At 41.9% G+C, this 16,796-nt stretch overlaps 2 protein-coding genes across 3 annotated transcripts in view; both read right to left on the reverse strand.

Moving 5' to 3' along the window:
• The window catches only part of ift140 (intraflagellar transport 140 homolog (Chlamydomonas)), a 24,036-nt gene extending 15,902 nt beyond the window's left edge, over window positions 1-8,134 (reverse strand). Inside the window, exons 1-18 of one of the 2 annotated variants that reach the window (XM_035662952.1) lie at window positions 7,995-8,134; window positions 7,396-7,559; window positions 7,057-7,278; window positions 6,774-6,895; window positions 6,501-6,631; window positions 5,772-5,947; window positions 5,533-5,624; window positions 5,329-5,435; window positions 4,970-5,112; window positions 4,670-4,873; window positions 4,503-4,575; window positions 4,310-4,401; window positions 3,985-4,112; window positions 3,730-3,847; window positions 3,456-3,577; window positions 3,216-3,351; window positions 2,930-3,061; window positions 2,080-2,291 (exon numbers count right to left, since the gene is read on the reverse strand). In XM_035662952.1, the coding sequence (XP_035518845.1) occupies window positions 2,080-2,291; window positions 2,930-3,061; window positions 3,216-3,351; window positions 3,456-3,577; window positions 3,730-3,847; window positions 3,985-4,112; window positions 4,310-4,401; window positions 4,503-4,575; window positions 4,670-4,873; window positions 4,970-5,112; window positions 5,329-5,435; window positions 5,533-5,624; window positions 5,772-5,947; window positions 6,501-6,631; window positions 6,774-6,895; window positions 7,057-7,278; window positions 7,396-7,542 (2,357 nt within the window). In that variant the 5' untranslated portion in view covers window positions 7,543-7,559; window positions 7,995-8,134. Of the gene's footprint in view, window positions 1-2,079; window positions 2,292-2,929; window positions 3,062-3,215; window positions 3,352-3,455; window positions 3,578-3,729; window positions 3,848-3,984; window positions 4,113-4,309; window positions 4,402-4,502; window positions 4,576-4,669; window positions 4,874-4,969; window positions 5,113-5,328; window positions 5,436-5,532; window positions 5,625-5,771; window positions 5,948-6,500; window positions 6,632-6,773; window positions 6,896-7,056; window positions 7,279-7,395; window positions 7,560-7,946 lie in introns of both variants that reach the window. The other variant, XM_035662960.1, reaches the window with a different exon arrangement.
• Window positions 8,135-8,928: 794 nt separating this feature from the next.
• telo2 (TEL2, telomere maintenance 2, homolog (S. cerevisiae)) lies at window positions 8,929-16,288 on the reverse strand. The gene is made up of 21 exons (XM_035671771.1): window positions 16,154-16,288; window positions 15,384-15,755; window positions 15,017-15,294; window positions 14,839-14,907; window positions 14,044-14,191; window positions 13,831-13,933; window positions 13,681-13,749; window positions 13,454-13,595; window positions 13,162-13,298; window positions 12,965-13,050; window positions 12,630-12,725; window positions 12,423-12,511; window positions 12,230-12,321; window positions 11,920-12,036; window positions 11,742-11,813; window positions 11,458-11,628; window positions 11,277-11,368; window positions 11,066-11,165; window positions 10,587-10,651; window positions 10,178-10,293; window positions 8,929-9,557 (listed from the first exon to the last, which is right to left on the reverse strand). Exons 2-21 carry the CDS (start codon window positions 15,722-15,724, stop codon window positions 9,436-9,438), a joined length of 2,505 nt encoding a protein of 834 aa, XP_035527664.1. The 5' UTR covers window positions 15,725-15,755; window positions 16,154-16,288; the 3' UTR covers window positions 8,929-9,435.
• Between the last annotated feature and the right edge of the window lie 508 nt (window positions 16,289-16,796).

The raw sequence follows: 16,796 nt of genomic DNA on the forward strand, positions 1-16,796 counted from the left end.
GAATTGTTGTGTTTTTGTTACTACCGAGCGAGACGTGTTCAATGTGGTGTATTTCCACAGTTACATCGCAGCAATGCAGGTCCCACACAAACACTCCCAACAAAACAAAAAATCCAGATAAATTATCAGTGAATGAACTGGTAACATGATTTTATATGCCAACACTGTCTTTATAAGAAAATTACTTTTCAAATTGAAGAAAGACAGGATCTGACGTAATTATTAGAAGGACAAGCTTAACCGTTTTGTGCAGTGAACTTGCGGATACTTTTCGTGATCGACAAGATGGGGCATTAAACTCGAGAGGGGGGGGGGGTCACATGTACCACAGCCAATTATGATGACTACAACATCATCCATCAGTCATTGCTTCACCCCTGAACACTTCTGTGAGTGTTTTTGTTCCTGATGGAAAGGGGGAGTTTTGCTTTTAAATAGCAAATGCTGTGGCAAAAATACAGTAAGAGAATGCTTGATTCATATGGGCAGATAACCCTGCAGCATGTCACCTAAAGTCAAGGACAATATGAATGAGAGGAAGTAGCACAGTCTGGATTGAGTAAAGACATCCCAACCTGTATCTGACAGGCTGCTTCGGGAGGCAGAGGGACTTTCATTCTGAGAATATCTGTTTTGGGTAAAGTGAATTGTAACTTTAATAATTTTTCTCTACTCGATTGACAACATCCAGGGACAAGGCTGAGTAAAGCCCCATTGATACAATGAAACTGGACTGTAAATCCTCAAATACATGTACTATATGAAATTAACTTGACTCATGGATGGCAAGCCAGCTCTGACTTGAGTATGAACCTTTTTAAATTCAAAGATCAACACAAGACAAGTCCCAGTAGATACAGGTTACTGTGGCAGGAAATTCATAATCCTGTGGGCGGAGATATGCGGGAATCGAACACAATACCAATCTTTTTTTCAAAAAAGAAGCCGCAGTAAAAATAGCCATCAATGAGGAACTTAGTAAAGCTGTCATCATGCCTATTAAATTCTTTGGACTATCCGGCCGGTGGGATATGCTGATTCCCATTTGTGTAATGTTTGTACGTGCAAGAGAAACGCCACAGCAGAATTGAGAGTGAGTGCCCTGAATCACGTATTCTGCTAAAGATAATATCAGATCTTTGCTGAAATCACATACGTTTCCCTGACACACACGCACACACGCACACACACACATCCTTTCAGTGACCTGATTCAATGTTTGCAAGAATGGAAAGGGCACTCCTTTTGGACCAAACTGGCAGGGGGATCTACTACATACGTGCGTGTGTGTGTGTGTGCGTGTGTGTGTGTGCAGTGTAGTGTGTTTAGAAAAGTACATCCCCTCAGAACACACCCGCACAACAGAAACAGTCACATATATACACATTGAAGAGTTCCTTCCCTAAGCAAAGACACAGAAAAAGTCCTTAATCATGTCCTGTGTTTGAAATTCTACTTTATGTACTAACATAAACAGATAAATGTTACGCTAAGGTGGATCTGATTTGATTGTGGTCATGGTATGATACACAAACTGCAGCATTTAGTCTTATTTATTATTAAATGCACATACAGTATTTAAAATGTATTAGCCTTTCCAATGACACATACAGTGGTGTGGAATTTCTTTTTGTTGACCTGTCAAGTGCCTGCTTTGTTCTTATTGCTTAGGAATAACAAACACTGCCTATTTCATTATTTTTTAGAATATAAAATAATAAAATAGGCAGTGTTTAGTGCCTTGATCACCTGTCAGGCTTAAAGAAAAACTATTGTGGTAGTTTTCCCTCATGTTGACCTCAGAAGTCAAAGGTGCAGAATGAAATGAGGGGACACAATGCCCCATTCTCGAAGTAATTCATAAAAAGAATTAGTTACAGCTCTCCCACTGCAAACCATTGTAGAGCATTCTGAGAAGAGTCAAGGCTGTAGCAACAATGCTATCCCTATGGCCTTTGATAAGCCTTTGAACTAAAGCTCCTGTGGAAAATACTTCAGGGAGAAGTGATGACAGCCATCAAATGGGGGGGATGTGCCCGTCCCCACGAAGCTGATGGTATGCACGTATGGATGCCTTACCTCTTGATGAGCTTGATAGACTTGAAGGCTTCGTCCATATCCCCGATGGTCAGGTAGAAGCTGAAGTTGAGCATGGCGTCGCGGGTGGCCTTCTCACAGTTCTCCAGGCCCACAAAGTCTCGGAGAGCTCGCCTGGACACCATATTGGGGAACTGGGCAGGTGCTGATGTTGTAGTGGAAATCTCTACTAACGCTGGATCTTTCTCACCAGGCTAAGGAGAGGTAGAGCAGGTAGGAAAATATGGTTTTAAGATCAGCAGACATGTGATTCACAGCCAGTAAAGAAGAACACAGTAGGGTGTGAGGTATGATTATTATTAGTAAAATAAACATAAAATCCTAAATCCTGGGGGAAACAAGGGATTTGGGGGAATGGATAGAAGAGGTAGAGCAAACCAAACAACAACAAATCATCACAGAACAAATCTATTCATCAAGACAACATGGATGGGAGCTGGACACAGCATAGTGACATCTAGATATTTCAGGGGTGCACTTGTGCTGATGATTAATTTTTGCATAAATGCAGCACAAGGCATACACGATCACAGTTGTTGGAAGTTGGGAGTCAAGAATACTGAAGCTTTCTGAACAGACTGCAGGGGACAGACACTTACTTCTGGTTGAAAGACACCCCCCCTCCGAAATAATAGCTGGGTTGTGTAAGACCAAACACAGAGTTTCAAATAAGAATAGTGATGGGTGCAAACAAACATGCAAGGATTGTGTTTAAGACAATTCAAGTTTCGCAACAGTCTGCCTTCATCTTTCCAAGGAGAAACTCCACATGCTGAATGAGAAACCCCCCACTGAAGAAACAACACACAAGCAGAGTGTTTTCCGTCCTTACCTTGCAGCTGAAACAATAGTAGGGCACGTCCAGAGCGAGGAGCGCCTGCAGGCCTGCAGGTTTAGGGTAGCAGTCCTGTAGGAGAAGCCCATGCTCCTGCGTGCAGAAGAGTGTCACTACCGACACGTCCATCTGAGCAGAGGGAAGGCAACACACTGTCAAATTACTTTCAATTTACTTTACACTTATTAAAATCATAGAACAAGTAATCACATGCTGACTGCTGATCCATGCCTTGCACATGGAGCTGTAAAGGACTATCTCAACGTTAAGGAGCAGTCTGTACCGTATCCAAGAAACCAGCTGATGAGGATTCTGAGCTCATCGGTGTCGTTTCGCAAACGAAAAGACGAGGTTCACTCTCATCCCAGAAGTGTGATACAGGGCAGCGACCACTGAGCTCCGTCCCCTGAAACTGCTGCCTGAAACACAGAACAGACATGTACAGTATAGCACAACCTTCTGTAGGTTTCTGTAGAGGAGAAACCTCTACATGAAAAATACAGTCAAAAGCAACGTCAGTTACCTTTCACTGTCTTCCGGCTGTGAAATACCGCTAGACGGTCTGCCAATGAAGAAGTCAAAGTGTGTCACAGTGTCCATCTCAACATCATAAAAGTACACTTTGTGATCAGGACGTCCATTAACCTGAGAGGAAACGTTGTACACAGAGAAACAGTCACATTTTAAAATACAGAAAATAAGGATAATATACTTTTAGAATAAATATCAATATCAGCTCTCAAAAACTAGATACTGAACAGCTTTTCAGAAAGGAGAGTCAAATGTTGTTCATTCACCTGAGAGATTAGGATGCTGACTTGGCTGCCATTGGCGTTACATTTGACTGATCTCAGTGCTCCCAGATTGGCAATCTGCTCAGCCAGGTTCTTAGCACTGCAGTGAGCTTTGGCATCTCTATAAATATAAATAGTAAGATTGCCATTGTTGGACAAAACAATGTCAATGAACAGAAAATTACAATACATGAAAGTCAGCTGGCATTTTTTCTACAACTTTTTTAACTGACCCCAACATTCATATTTACATCATACCTTCGGGAGAGGTCAAAGACTCTAATGTGTGCTGTGTCTGTGCCGACAACCAGATAGGACTGACACACACTGAGCAGTATAGGGTTGCCTTCTGCCTTGGAGAAGGTCAGTAGCTGCTTCACGGTACCCTAAAGAAAAGAAAGCATAAAAGATGGTTCAACACTGAACTTAATTTATGGTGTTAAAAACCACTTGACTGTTTGTTTATGCTAATTTATAAGCAGATTTCATTCACAAACATAAAACAAAAAGAAAGAAAATGACAAAACAAAAGAAAATGTGAATGTAAATATTGGATGGTAGGTTCCAGGGTGGGACAACGGACCTGTGGCGTGCGAATCTGGACCCTGTTAGGTTCCACAGTGTAGAGGTTCTCGCCATGTACTGCTACTACATGGGAGTCACATGGAAACGATCCTGAGAAATGAAGGAGAAAAGCTTAAAAAAGTTTACAAATCAAGGACAGGGGAATCAGTGGGGTTTGGTCTGTTCAGTGGGATTTTCCGTAAGCATCGTACCTGTATTGCGAAGAACTGTCCCTGAAAGCTCATACACAGTGACCTGCTTGCCACTCCAGACTGTCACTGAATCCTGTAGGTATGACAACACACATCCAGTTTCATGTTCTACTTAAATACAGAGAAATAACAGTTATACACTTTCCACTTCTCAACTCCACACTTACCTTGGTTACACACACTCCCTTGATGTGCATGTCAGACTGCAGAGCAAGGTGCACTCCTGTGCTGAACTGAGTGATGCTGAGATGGGTTGGGGTGAGCTGCACTGCTGCCACCTGCTGGCTGAAGTGGGCTGACATCACATGCTCCCACAGGATCAGCACTGTGTTCGAATTGTTGGCCGCCAGCAGATTCAGGCTGGAGCCCCACTGAAAGTAAAGTAAAGTGTGAGTAACATTTCCCAGCAGAATACTACACATATGTTGATAAAAATAGTTTTGTACAAATGGTGGTCCAGACTGTACCTGTAGCTGAGTGACATTGCCCTCTATTTCTGTGGGTGTCTGTAGCTTCCACTGGGCTTTGGTATCACCTCTGCTGTTGGCGCCTGTCTGCACCATCCTCCACATTGCTATGCGTCCATGGCTGGTACCGGCTGCCAAGATTTCTGGGGAGGTTGGAACATTATACAAAAGCAATGAGGCTTTACGGGGTTCACACACCAGCACTAACATTGTGATTATCAAGGGGACTGATTATGTATAACCAGTCTACTCAAGGTTTGAGAATGTCATGAAATAAAAACATCTTGAAACTACTAAATCCACAGGAAGGTGAAGAAAAACATCACTTTATATTGTTTGTACAAATATGAAATATGCACCTTTTCCTGCACAGTATGAAACACAGTTGATGATCTCTCCTCTCTCAAAACCCATAGTCTCGTCGAGAGGCAAAACATAGTTGTCATCTCGCTCCAGGTCCCATAGTCTAAAAGATGAAAGAGACGGATATGCACAGACACAGACACAGGTGTTTAAAATGAGAATGTACAGTATGTGTCTACAAACAGTATATGTACACTAACCTGATAACCGGTTCCCCTGTTGCTGTGATGAGGAGGCCATTCTCTGTCCACACAATGTCTACATTCTGCCCAGTCTTGCTGCTCAACTTAACCTTTCATTAAAAAACAACAACAACTGTTTATTAGTTTAAACTGACCTATGATTTCTCACACTGGGGGTCTTTACAGTGACCTACTAGTACAAACATAAGCCATTCACAATTCCATGCTTTTCAACAGATTTAATGATTTTATTATACCTTCATAAATTCCTGGGCTCCTCCCTCGGGTCCAAGGGTGTACTGTGACAACATCAGTGTCTCTGTGATCACAGCAAGCGCATCTCTTTTCTCAAGGTAGAATAATTTCTGGATTGCACCCTCCACACTGAGAAGGGTGCTTGTCTTGCAATGGTCATCCACACTGTAGACCTTACCTATAGACAAGGTACACCGAGTTAAAGATGTCAAAAGTAAGACATCTGTTGCAACATTGCACAAAAATGATCATATGTGTTTGTGTGGTTATATTTTTAACTATTAATGTTTATGGAAAAAATGCCACAGTGGGTTTAATGATTTGAACTGAAAATAAGCTTTATATGGTTTAAGTAATCTACATTTAAGTCTGGATGAAATTATATGTCTTAAGCCTGTTCGAAGCTCTCTCAACTTTCTTTAGATTCCTTTTGGTCAATAACCAAGGGCACCCCAGTGGGAGTAATGAGGGAGGGGCAAGCACTCCTTTTTCACTTTCCTTATCCAGAATTATTTTTATATATATTTTATTAATTTTCAAGCCACAAAAGTATTTTTATTGAGCTAGCGAGTTGTCTGAGAGAACAGTCTGGCAGAAAATGATGGTGTAGCTCATGATCATCACCGTGGCTCTAAAGAAACATACTCATAGTGGTAAAAAAAAAAAAAAGAAAAACTCTATCAGGCAGGAATTTTCTTAAAATGCAGCACACTAGACAGACTAACTCTTACCATCTGCAGTGCTGACGTAGAATGCGAGTCCCTCCTGTGGACCCATCTTGAGAGGTGCTCCTTTCCAGCTGAACATGTCTAGAGCACTCTCATCTCCACTCACTGATGCCCGGGCTAGCATTGCCACGTCGCTGTAACAGAATTCCTAGTTTAAGCAACTCAGCATTCAGACCAAGCGTGCATAGTGATATGACAATTTTCCAACATTATCTCAATGCCAAAGACTTAAGAGGACGAATAACTAACTTGGAGCATTGCATCTTGTTTACTTACTCCCCAGGTGACGCCGGTCTGAAGATGCAGCAAGTTAGAGGTTTGTTGTATTCATGCTTCACAAGATGGTTTCCTTGAAGTCTCCCTCTAGCATCTACCTTCCACACTGCTAGCTCTCCAGTCTGTCATTAAATAATTACACCATATTTGTGTGGTTCAATAAGCAGAAATGGGAAGGTTAAATGGTTTCAGATCGCACGCAATTCATCCTGTTTATGCCATGTTGTTAATCCCGCCTCGGTCCAAGTATTCCCAAAAGAAAATTGTCTGTGGACACACTCACCTGATCACCAGTTACCAAGCGGCTGCCAGAGCTACTCCACTCCAGCAGTGTGATGCAGGCTGTATGTGTGATGGGAAAGACTGTTTGATGTCCAGGGGGATGTGTCAGCAGCACCACCTCTCCGTTCTCCCAGCCGACCGCCAACACTGGCTTTGTGGGATGCCAGCGCAGCACTGCGGGCTGGTAAGGACGTTCTAAATGGCAGCTCTCAACATACTCTCCCTGTAAATGATCGGATGAAGTATGCAGACTTAGTTAAATATGCTGTAACACAGTGAATGTTAATGTTAGTGGATATAACAGAGTGGTCTTTCTTTTTCTGCAGAACTCAGATTTTACCTGCTGCAGGTAGAGGTCCACATTGCCTCCAGTGGTGGGGCTGCTTGAGGCCACAGCCAGCACAGTAAGAGCCGGGTGCCAGGTCAGCTGAGAGGGCACACCACTGCTTTCAGGGGCCTCAATACGGTGGTCAAAATACACCGCCATGTCCCCTGTGCTCCTCTCTGGAGAAGAGAAAGGCAGCAGGGACCTCCAATGTCATACATTGTTATTCATGGTGCATTCTTTAATGTCACGTTTTTGTATCTGTTGTGCAGTTTAATGTCCCTTTCTCAGCTAATTAATCTCCATAACGTACCCTCAAATAGCATCCAGTGAATCCAAATGTATAATTTCACTTTATATGTCAACGTTAGTTCACTTTCCTAGTTCACTAATAGGGAACAGATACACAATGTAGACTTAAACTGAGCTATGGATTCACCATAATAGTTATATCAGCCACCATTAACGTTAGTAGCGTTATGTGACTAATGGTTAAGTTAGCTTTAGCCGCTAACATTAACGTTGGCTAAGCTAGCCAAAGTTAGCATCCTTTGCTGGCCCCTTACTGTTGTAGACTGGAGTTAACCGCTCTGTTCAGTTATCAGGAGACCAACCTCGCTGTCGTTTGCTTCAGGTTAATGCCGACGTAGTTGTTTAATCTCGAAACAACTCAAAACATCGACCGTAACTTCCAGGGTTGTTGTGTAGCCTCCTGTGTGATCTAAAAAGCGTCTTTCCCAGTTGCCCCTGACAACCTCGAATGGCTGGACCAGGGGAGGAGTTACGGAAAACAACGAGGGGGAGGGGTTACGGAAAACAACGAACCCGAGTCGTCGTCGAAGGTGTTGTGATAACAGTCCAATACGGCGTGCTGTCATTTTTGAGGGACTTTAGTTTACCAACAAATTGTAGTAGTAATACATATTTTTTTTTAAATTTAAGATTTCACATGGAAATTATTTTCTCCCATTTGTATATTTTTTAGATAGATATGCAGTTTTTTCAAAGTAGAATGGGCAATTTGCAGATTGATGGATTTGGTTTGATGTTGTACCTTGTGGTTTTTTTTAACAGGTATTTCATAAATAACTTAGCTGCAGATTGTTTTGTTGTTGAACAAAGACCTTCACCATTTTAGATGAGTTTGGTTTAAACTTTAAATTGAACTTAAGTTATTTAATTTCATTAGGTTAATGTCTCCTGGCTTGTACACAGTTTTCACTTTCAATTATTTCACCTCAGAAAATTACATTTATCTTCTCTTCAATCTTGGCAAACTTTGTCAGTCCTGATCAAAGATTTTGGAAATTTGATTACAATTTTTATTAAGGTTTTGCATGAAGTGTTCACTGCTGCTAAGTAAAAATCAATCACAGGCTTATCTTCTGTATGGTTATATCCCCCCTTCTCTCAGCCTTATTTACTTTAATATATTTGGGTCCATACAAGAATCTGTATTAAACACAGTCAACTAGCCGATGCAGATCTTCCAACTAAATATGCCAATGTAATCGAGTCAAGGCCATTACAAATGAAAACGATAAACAATTGTATATTTCAAAATGCTTCATTGTTGAGAACATACAGATGTACATTTATGTCACAAGAGGAAGTAGCAGTAGTTTTTCCATTATTTGTGAATGCGTGCATGCAGGTGAATATTCACAGGATGTCCTTTGCAAACAAACAACCACCGTACAGAGAGATGTGCCAGGGCAGGAAAGAGGTTTGAAAAGGATATCCTCATGACATACATTTTATTGGTGCACAAAAATGGCATCCTATTCGCTATTCAATCAATATTTTATCTGGTTCATAAATTATAAAGAGCTGAGACAGAGATGTTCATCTAAACAATACAGTGAAACAAAGGTGTAAAAAGACACATGGCCTCTTTTTCTGCTGGCTGTCTGTGTGTTCCAGGATATGATAAGCTCTGCCAGCCAATATCCGCAACATCGTTTCCATCGACCCCAATACTCCAGGTCTTCGGGCTCTGTGAGGACCAGGCGGAGGATGCATTCAGTATTTCATTGTTCGTTAGTGATGCTGTGATCACGACTCCAGGCCCAGTGCTTGCTGATCTTGTAGCTGTTTCTTTAGGCTCTTATCCAGCAGTACCAGGCTCTGTACAGCCAGACTCCGGCAATCCGCATCAGGGTCTCCTTCAGCTACATCTGCGGATTTTAAAGATGATTACTGGCAGCTTTAGTGGTGGTGACTACAGGCAACAAGAAAGCCTACATCTTAGTTTAATTACAAAAAGCAAAATCACATTTTGTTTTTTATGTCTGTTCTTTCACATAATCCTGGCCTTTTCTTTGCACAATTAACAATCCTGCGTGGGAGGAAAATATGTGTCCTTTGCACTGTCTCATTCAGCTCTACGTCATTCACTGCAATGTGAAACTGCTTTTCTCCACAGAGGGATAAAGAAACGTCCAACAGCCGATGAGCCAATCACATCATGGACGGTCTGTGTTGTACAGGACATCCTGGTTCCACATGTACTTCCCAGAAAGGCTCAGTCCAGCTGTGCACGTGTGTGCTGTATATGTGTGTGTGTAACTGAGGGGACATCCCTGACAGAATTACATTATGCAGGTGCAGCCTGCGACCTTCGTGCATTTACAAGAATCATGTGCTTTCGGGCTAATCTATTATTAGAGAACGTGGCCCTGTAATAACAAAACTGGAACAGATCCTCTGCCAGATTTCCACGTCATAAGGAGAGACTCTTTCTATAAAATTTAAAGATTTCTTTGTTCTTTGTCACCGACATTTTTATTTTTTTTACCTGCCAGCCAAGTTCTGGTCTCAAACAGCTGATCACTGAGGTCCACCAGCAGGTTCTGACTGTTCATGCTCAAAAACACTGAGCAAACAGCGAAGAGGACGCCTCGTCTCACCATTCTTTAAACAAACAGATTTCAGGTTACAGCTCAGACTGAAGTAAGATAACAAAACATCCTGTCCAGACCTTACAGTGTGTCTAAGGATATTGGCTGTTCTAATTCTGAATTTAAAACATGTTGCTAGGAAGAGGCTATAGCCATACAGTTACCTATTTAAAGCTGATGATTAAAAGCCTGGTTAGTAGCAAGATACATTATAGTACTGTTAACAACCCCCAATTAGCTTTCTCAGACTTTCCACAGAGATTACATAAATATACTGTCTAAAACACTGATGTGCATCATACTCACTGGTCAGCATGGTAGCGCACCGCCCACACAAAGTCCAGTAAAGCACGACCCATCTGTGCAGCTATCTGTAAAAGTAAAAATAAAAAAGTGAGAAGGGTGCCATGCGGGTAGAGCTGGGAAATACTGCTGTGTTATATTGTTATTCTAATGTAGGACAGCATAGTGTTTAGGATTTAGTTTATTGTAATATTGTAATATTGTGTCAATGTCTATTCCTGGTCTTAAAGGCTACAGTGTCTGAATTACAACTGTTCTAGTTCAGTAAAATGAGCAATGGATGCCTCTAACTGCCTGGCTATAAATCCCTCTACTGTTGTTTTCTGTCATAATTAAACATTATATATTATATTAAATATTATAATTAAATATATTGTATAACTACATCAAGAGTCCCACACAAACATTTGGCACATTGATATTGATATAAAGCTCTACATTGAGATCATGTCACACTAGCATGGACAGATAGATAAAACTACCGGTGCATTGACTGCCAGATGCATGAAGAGGCCCAAGGTGTGGATCAACCTGCCCAGTACCAGATGGTCGCTGCCCAACAGGTCAAAGGTCACCTGTGGCCTAGGAGAAAGTTATGACATTTCAGTTTAAACATGTTCTGTTGTACACTTTGGCAAAAAAAAAAAAAAACAAGTCTTAGGCTTTTAAATTTGCATAAAATAACATATTTACTTGTCATAATTCCTGAGCAGAGGGAAAAAAAAGTGTCCAGCAACAGGGGCGTAACGGTTAGGAGTGGCTTTAGCTGCAGGCTGTGTGGCACCCTGTAGCACAAGAGAGATTACTGAAGAGCTTAGAAATATTCCTTCACTAAGATACCAAAAAGGCAGATGAAAATGTTTTCTTTAACTACCTTCCTGAGGCGTTTTGTCTTGCTTTGAATGCGCTTCTCGACTTCTTGTCGCCAGTGAACAGGGTTGTCACCGGGGTATGGAGTCAAATCAGTGCTGGCAGCGGTTCCTATAGATGAATTTCCCTTTTCAGTGATTGGCTTAGAGAGCTCCTGCGCTGCAAGAGCAAGGACCTGAAAACCAAAACAAGAACAACCTCATGATTACACTTGTGGCAATAATCAAAAGAGATCAAATGAATTACTAACTGTATTTGGTGAAGGCACACAGCCACTGTTGTTTTTACCTCCAGGATATCGAGCCGCTGGCGAAGACTGTAGTTCAAGGAGTAAAACTCTGTGGTCAAATACTGAGTCACCTATCAAGGAGAGCAAACAGAAAAGTAAAATAACAAGCAGAAATTGGTGACAAAGCAACATAATTAGGATGCATAACAGTGCAGAAACTGAGGTGAAAGATCATACTTGGATACAGTCAGCGACAGTGAGCGCCACCATGGTCGCCTGTCTGAGACTCAGGAAGCCCTTTATGCTGTATTTATCTTCCATGTGAAGAAGCACTTTGGTCAGCTGGACACCGATCTGAAAAAGGAATAACAACAAAACAAAAATCAACTGTAGTGTGAAAAATGATCTGTAAGCAGCAAAGTAGCAAATGTTAAAATTCCTGTACTACAGTCAGCAACAGTAAGGTAAGGTACAACACCTTTTGGATGAAAAGCCCTCAAAAAGAACAATTACAGGTGTAATACTTCCTGTTGTCTTGCTGTCTTACCTCTTTGGTTGCAAAGACGTTCTTCCTCACCAAACCCTCTGCAACTCTCAAACTGAGCTCCACACGCACCGGGTCCTCAGAGGAAATTAAAGCTGGATGGGTCAAAAGATAAGAAGATATTAGAGCTGGAGCTAGTAACGCAAAACAGGAAGTGATCGGTGAGGTCAAATGAATGCAGTCTGTGGAGCCGTACTTTCCAGACAGTCTCGTAGGTAGCGGGGTGGGGAGGCTTCACTTATTTCCTGATCGCCAGACATATCATACGGAGTGAGCTCATCATCGCTGCATCAGTCAGAGACAGCAAATCACTTATTATAATTCCTTTAGTACATTCAAGATTCTATGATTACATTTAGAATGCAAAAGAATCACTTGACTGAACTGAAGAGCTAATGCTTACCTGTCCAGGTCGGAGTCTGGCTGTGGTCCTGATTTATTTTGAGATGAAACATTCTGAGTAGATGGAGTCTCATTGGTGTCTGGAGGAGAGTCGACTCTGCAGATGACAGAACGTCAGATTCTTACATTTTAACTATGAAATATCAGTAACGCATTGTAGCTAAATTGGAAATTTTGGAACAATTTCAGGTGAACAGTTTGCCATCTTTTTCTAACTTTTGAAACAATACTTGCAGTATCCTAAACGTAAGCACAGACCATTAAAGCATCATCTGCTAGGTGGACCAACAGGCCAACCTCTTGATGTAACAGTTAGAAAGATGTAAAAACACTTACCTGTTTACAGGCTCAGCCTCTGGTTCATCAACAGCTATGGGAGTCATCAGAGAAAGCAGCTCTTGAGTTTCCTCATCCTGATCATACTACAACGCAGCACAATACAAACTCAGACAGGTTTTTGAAGCCAGTTAGGCGGACTAGACAGCTGTCATAACGGACGGCACTTTATCTTGCAATTTACAGATTGACTGTACCTCGAATTTGAGCTTGGTTCCACTGATATCCATGCGAGAGCTCAGGCACTCTCCCACCACCATGCCCACACGCCTTATACGCACCACACTGCTGTCCAGGTGGCTCTGCATGCCGCCCAGCATACACTGAAGTAAGTCTGAGAAAAATGGCGCACAACAGAGAGAGGAGAGCTGACAGCAACAATCTTTATTATCCTTTCTATAATACCTTGTTGCTGCTGAAAACAAAACCTGCCCTGTTTTTATGTTGATTTACTGAGTGATTTGAGACACCAGACACTGTTATTTGTACCTGAGCGTAGCTCCTGTAGCTCAGAGTCCTTCAGCAGACTTACACAGAGCAGTAAGGCCTTGCTGACATACAGCTGCTGCTCTAAAGGTGTGTGCTTCACTGCACTGGGGTTAGCCCAGGCCTGGGACACAGACCGTAACACCTGAGAACACACAAATACGCATCCAAATCATCAGTATCTACATAACATGATATAATTTAGCTGCTGAACATCCTGATGTACTCACCTGGATGAGGAGCGGCCTTCGCTCCCTGTCTGCTGCGAGGTAACCCAGAACAATTCTTAAGACTCGAGTCTGGGGAAAAAAAACATGCTTCATATGATATTTACAAGATACACACAGGGTTTACTGTCAAGATGCGAGTTATCTTCTTACCTCATACTTGTACTGTAGTAAAAGCAGTTTATGAGTGATGACATACTGGGCTTTTTTATTCGTTAACACCAGATTCCCAATGATCCTGCCCAAGGCATCAGGCCTAAAATAAGATACAAGAGGCTGGTGTCATTGAAGGCGGAACAGAAAACGGATAGCTAGAAGCCACATGAACTGCTAGCTGTTTAAATGCGTGTGACTGAACCACTTTACCCGCTCACAGCCTGCACCAGTCCAGTGAGCACGCTCTCCACCCACCGCTGTGGAACGTTCTCCAGCAGCTTCCAGCAAACCCTCTGCCACACCATGTCTGAGCGCGTGTAGACAGACAGCCGAGGAGCCATCACTGACAGCATCAGACCTGTAGAAAGAAAAAGAAATGCCAGAGGAGGATAAAAAGGGATTCTGTGTCTCTAGAGATCTTGCAATAAATGGACCAAAAGTCCATTCATTCCTATAAAGTTTGTGAAAGCAAAAACATTATTAATGTGTGGCTGATAATAAACTTGGAGAGCCAAGAAATGTTTGCTATGACCAAATATTTCACCACTGCTATCGGTCAACAGCCAATGAAAATTCACTATTTCCTTATTTTCTTAATGGTGAATTGAATTAAATGGATAATATTTATGCTAATCATTAAAAGTTTTTTATTTCTTTAAATTAATATGAAATGATACTAGCTGTAACTAGTGACTATTTTCCTTATAAATTTGGTGCTTTTTTTTCCATTAATCAATTAATTGTTTCGTCTTAAAAATAAATCATTCAATTTCATATTACTCCAGGTGACATCTACTAAAAACCAAATATATTAAATATAATATAATGTTATGTTTTTGTGTAACATATTATTACCACACACCACTATGTAATTTCAACCTCTAGAGCGAATGGAGATACCCATCAACCAAAAAGGCTTGCAGTGTAAAATATGGTCACACTATGATAGGAAACAACAATAAACTCATAGGTTTTCGTTTGTTCAACTTGTGTGACTAAACTCACCACTGTGGCCCTGGATACACACTTTTCCAAATGTCTGAGCCACAAACGTCAAGGAGCAGTCTGTGCCATCTGTTAAACATACAAGTCAGATAAATAGATTTTTATATCACAACAACGAATCTTTGACACAAGACGCATACTGCAAACATTGCAAAGTGCCTTTTGGATGTTCCTTTGCCTTTGAGTGCTTGGCAGGTCCGCTCCAGGGCAGTGAGCATCTCTGTGGCCAGTAGTGGGTAGTACTGCTGAGGAAGAAAAAGAGGCCTGTTGTTTGGATGTAATCTGTTGGCCGTGAGGTCCGGCAGCGCCACAATACGTCCCAGCAGAGTCTCTCGGAGCTGGGGGGAGTCGGAGGGTCTTGCCTCCAGACAGAAGGACCACAGCAGCTCAGCGAGTCGACCACGCCGGAGGAAGTTCTCAGTGATGTCGACCAAGTGGTTCAGATTTGTGCAGGGTCTGTGGTGGAAAGACGGAGTAATTAGTGAACAGAAAAAAACAGATAAAATGATAAACATACCTCTCATCCCTTACCCACCACCACCCACCTCAGCTCTCCTATTCCCTCCATCAGCACCAGCAGCGCCTGCTCCGGAGGGCCTCTGAGGAACAAGCCGTCCCATAGCTCCGTGCGCTGGGCTGCTGTGAGGCTGTGCAACCAGTCGGCCTGGATGTTGCTGACAAGGAACTGAAGGGTCCGAGTGAAGTGAGCTCTCCTGAACTCTGCCCGCTGAACTGAAGTGGTCCCACTCTCTGGTCCTTCATCCAAGTAAGAGTGGAGTGTTTGAAGAGCAGGAATGATGTCTTCGCTGTCTGTGGATGTACTGAGGGTCCGGAAACATTGGGCCACTGCCAGGCGAACCTCAGCATTCGGGGCAAGGGGCTCCATCTTTGAAATGTTATGTAGCTTGTTTTATCTCCTAAACAAACACATTAAAAAGGGACATTTCACTCTGAACAGTTACCAGAGGTATGACTGCCCACAGTTTATTTCCACACATAAACAAACACACAATAGTTGACCATTCATAACAAGTCGGCAGATTAACGTTATAATAAGTAGCTATTCAACATTTCACACATTTGAAGATTTATGAAGCTACATTATTTCCACATATCGCACCAAAACTGTCTGTAAATTCAGCCTTCACACATGCTACGAATAGTTTTATTGTGGTTTTAGGTGAACTCTCCCTTTACTCCTCTAACTGGCTCACTGTCATTGAGAGTAGCGGCTCATTTCCATCAATTAAGTAACGTTAAGCTTTTAATTAAGTGAATTAGCTTCGACTGTTAGCCTCCCAAAATGGATACGCACCTCGGCATTTCTATCAACAACATAAAACAGACATTTAGTTCCATGGCGACTGCGGACGGGATTTATTCGCAGTTCCTACTGTCACTTCACGTTTTAACGAGAATGTCCCGCCGGTGATGCTTCGCTCGCTGTCCGTGTGCCCCATCAAAATACGTCCGCGGTGAGCAACAATCAGGCAAAGGTTCCGAGAAGAGCCTACCGGAGTGATGTTCAAGAACCAAACGTTTTTTGTTTTTTTTAAACACTCTCGATGCTCCGTATGTCACAACTAGTTAGTCATCATACATCCATTAACAAATAAACTAATTGGCGAATTAGTCCATTAAGAAATGTGCATGTATATATAACAATTACTTTAAACCAGGTATAGGTGATGAGAAACAGTAACATCAATTAGGCATTTTCTGAAGAAATTGGGCTGTGAATGCTAGATATTGAAAAACTAATATTTTAAGGTTTATAACGGTCTGTGTTTGAGGCAGCAGCCACCCTAGCTTGGTGTCAAAGGCTGCCAAATTTAACACATTCATTTAGATTAATAAAAAATAAAAAAAAGTGTTAAAAATTATCTGTTATGGCCACATTTTAGACTAAGTGATTAGTTAGATAAGTTTATGTTAAAAAAAGATTTTCTGACAAAACA

The sequence above is a fragment of the Morone saxatilis genome, unplaced genomic scaffold, assembly GCF_004916995.1.
Source record: "Morone saxatilis isolate NCDOM2014 unplaced genomic scaffold, NCSU_SB_2.0 Contig1, whole genome shotgun sequence".
NCBI classification, from domain to species: Eukaryota; Metazoa; Chordata; class Actinopteri; family Moronidae; genus Morone; species Morone saxatilis.

Bases quoted from the DNA above. Each gene is read 5' to 3' on its own strand.
- telo2 (XM_035671771.1), bottom strand. From the start codon at position 15,724: ATGGAGCCCCTTGCCCCGAATGCTGAGGTTCGCCTGGCAGTGGCCCAA. The intron at 12,726-12,964 runs GTAAGTGTTTTT...TGTCATCTGCAG, and splicing joins GAGGCTGAGCCTGTAAACAG to AGTCGACTCTCCTCCAGACA. The intron at 12,322-12,422 runs GTACGGCTCCAC...TGACCCATCCAG, and splicing joins CCTACGAGACTGTCTGGAAA to CTTTAATTTCCTCTGAGGAC.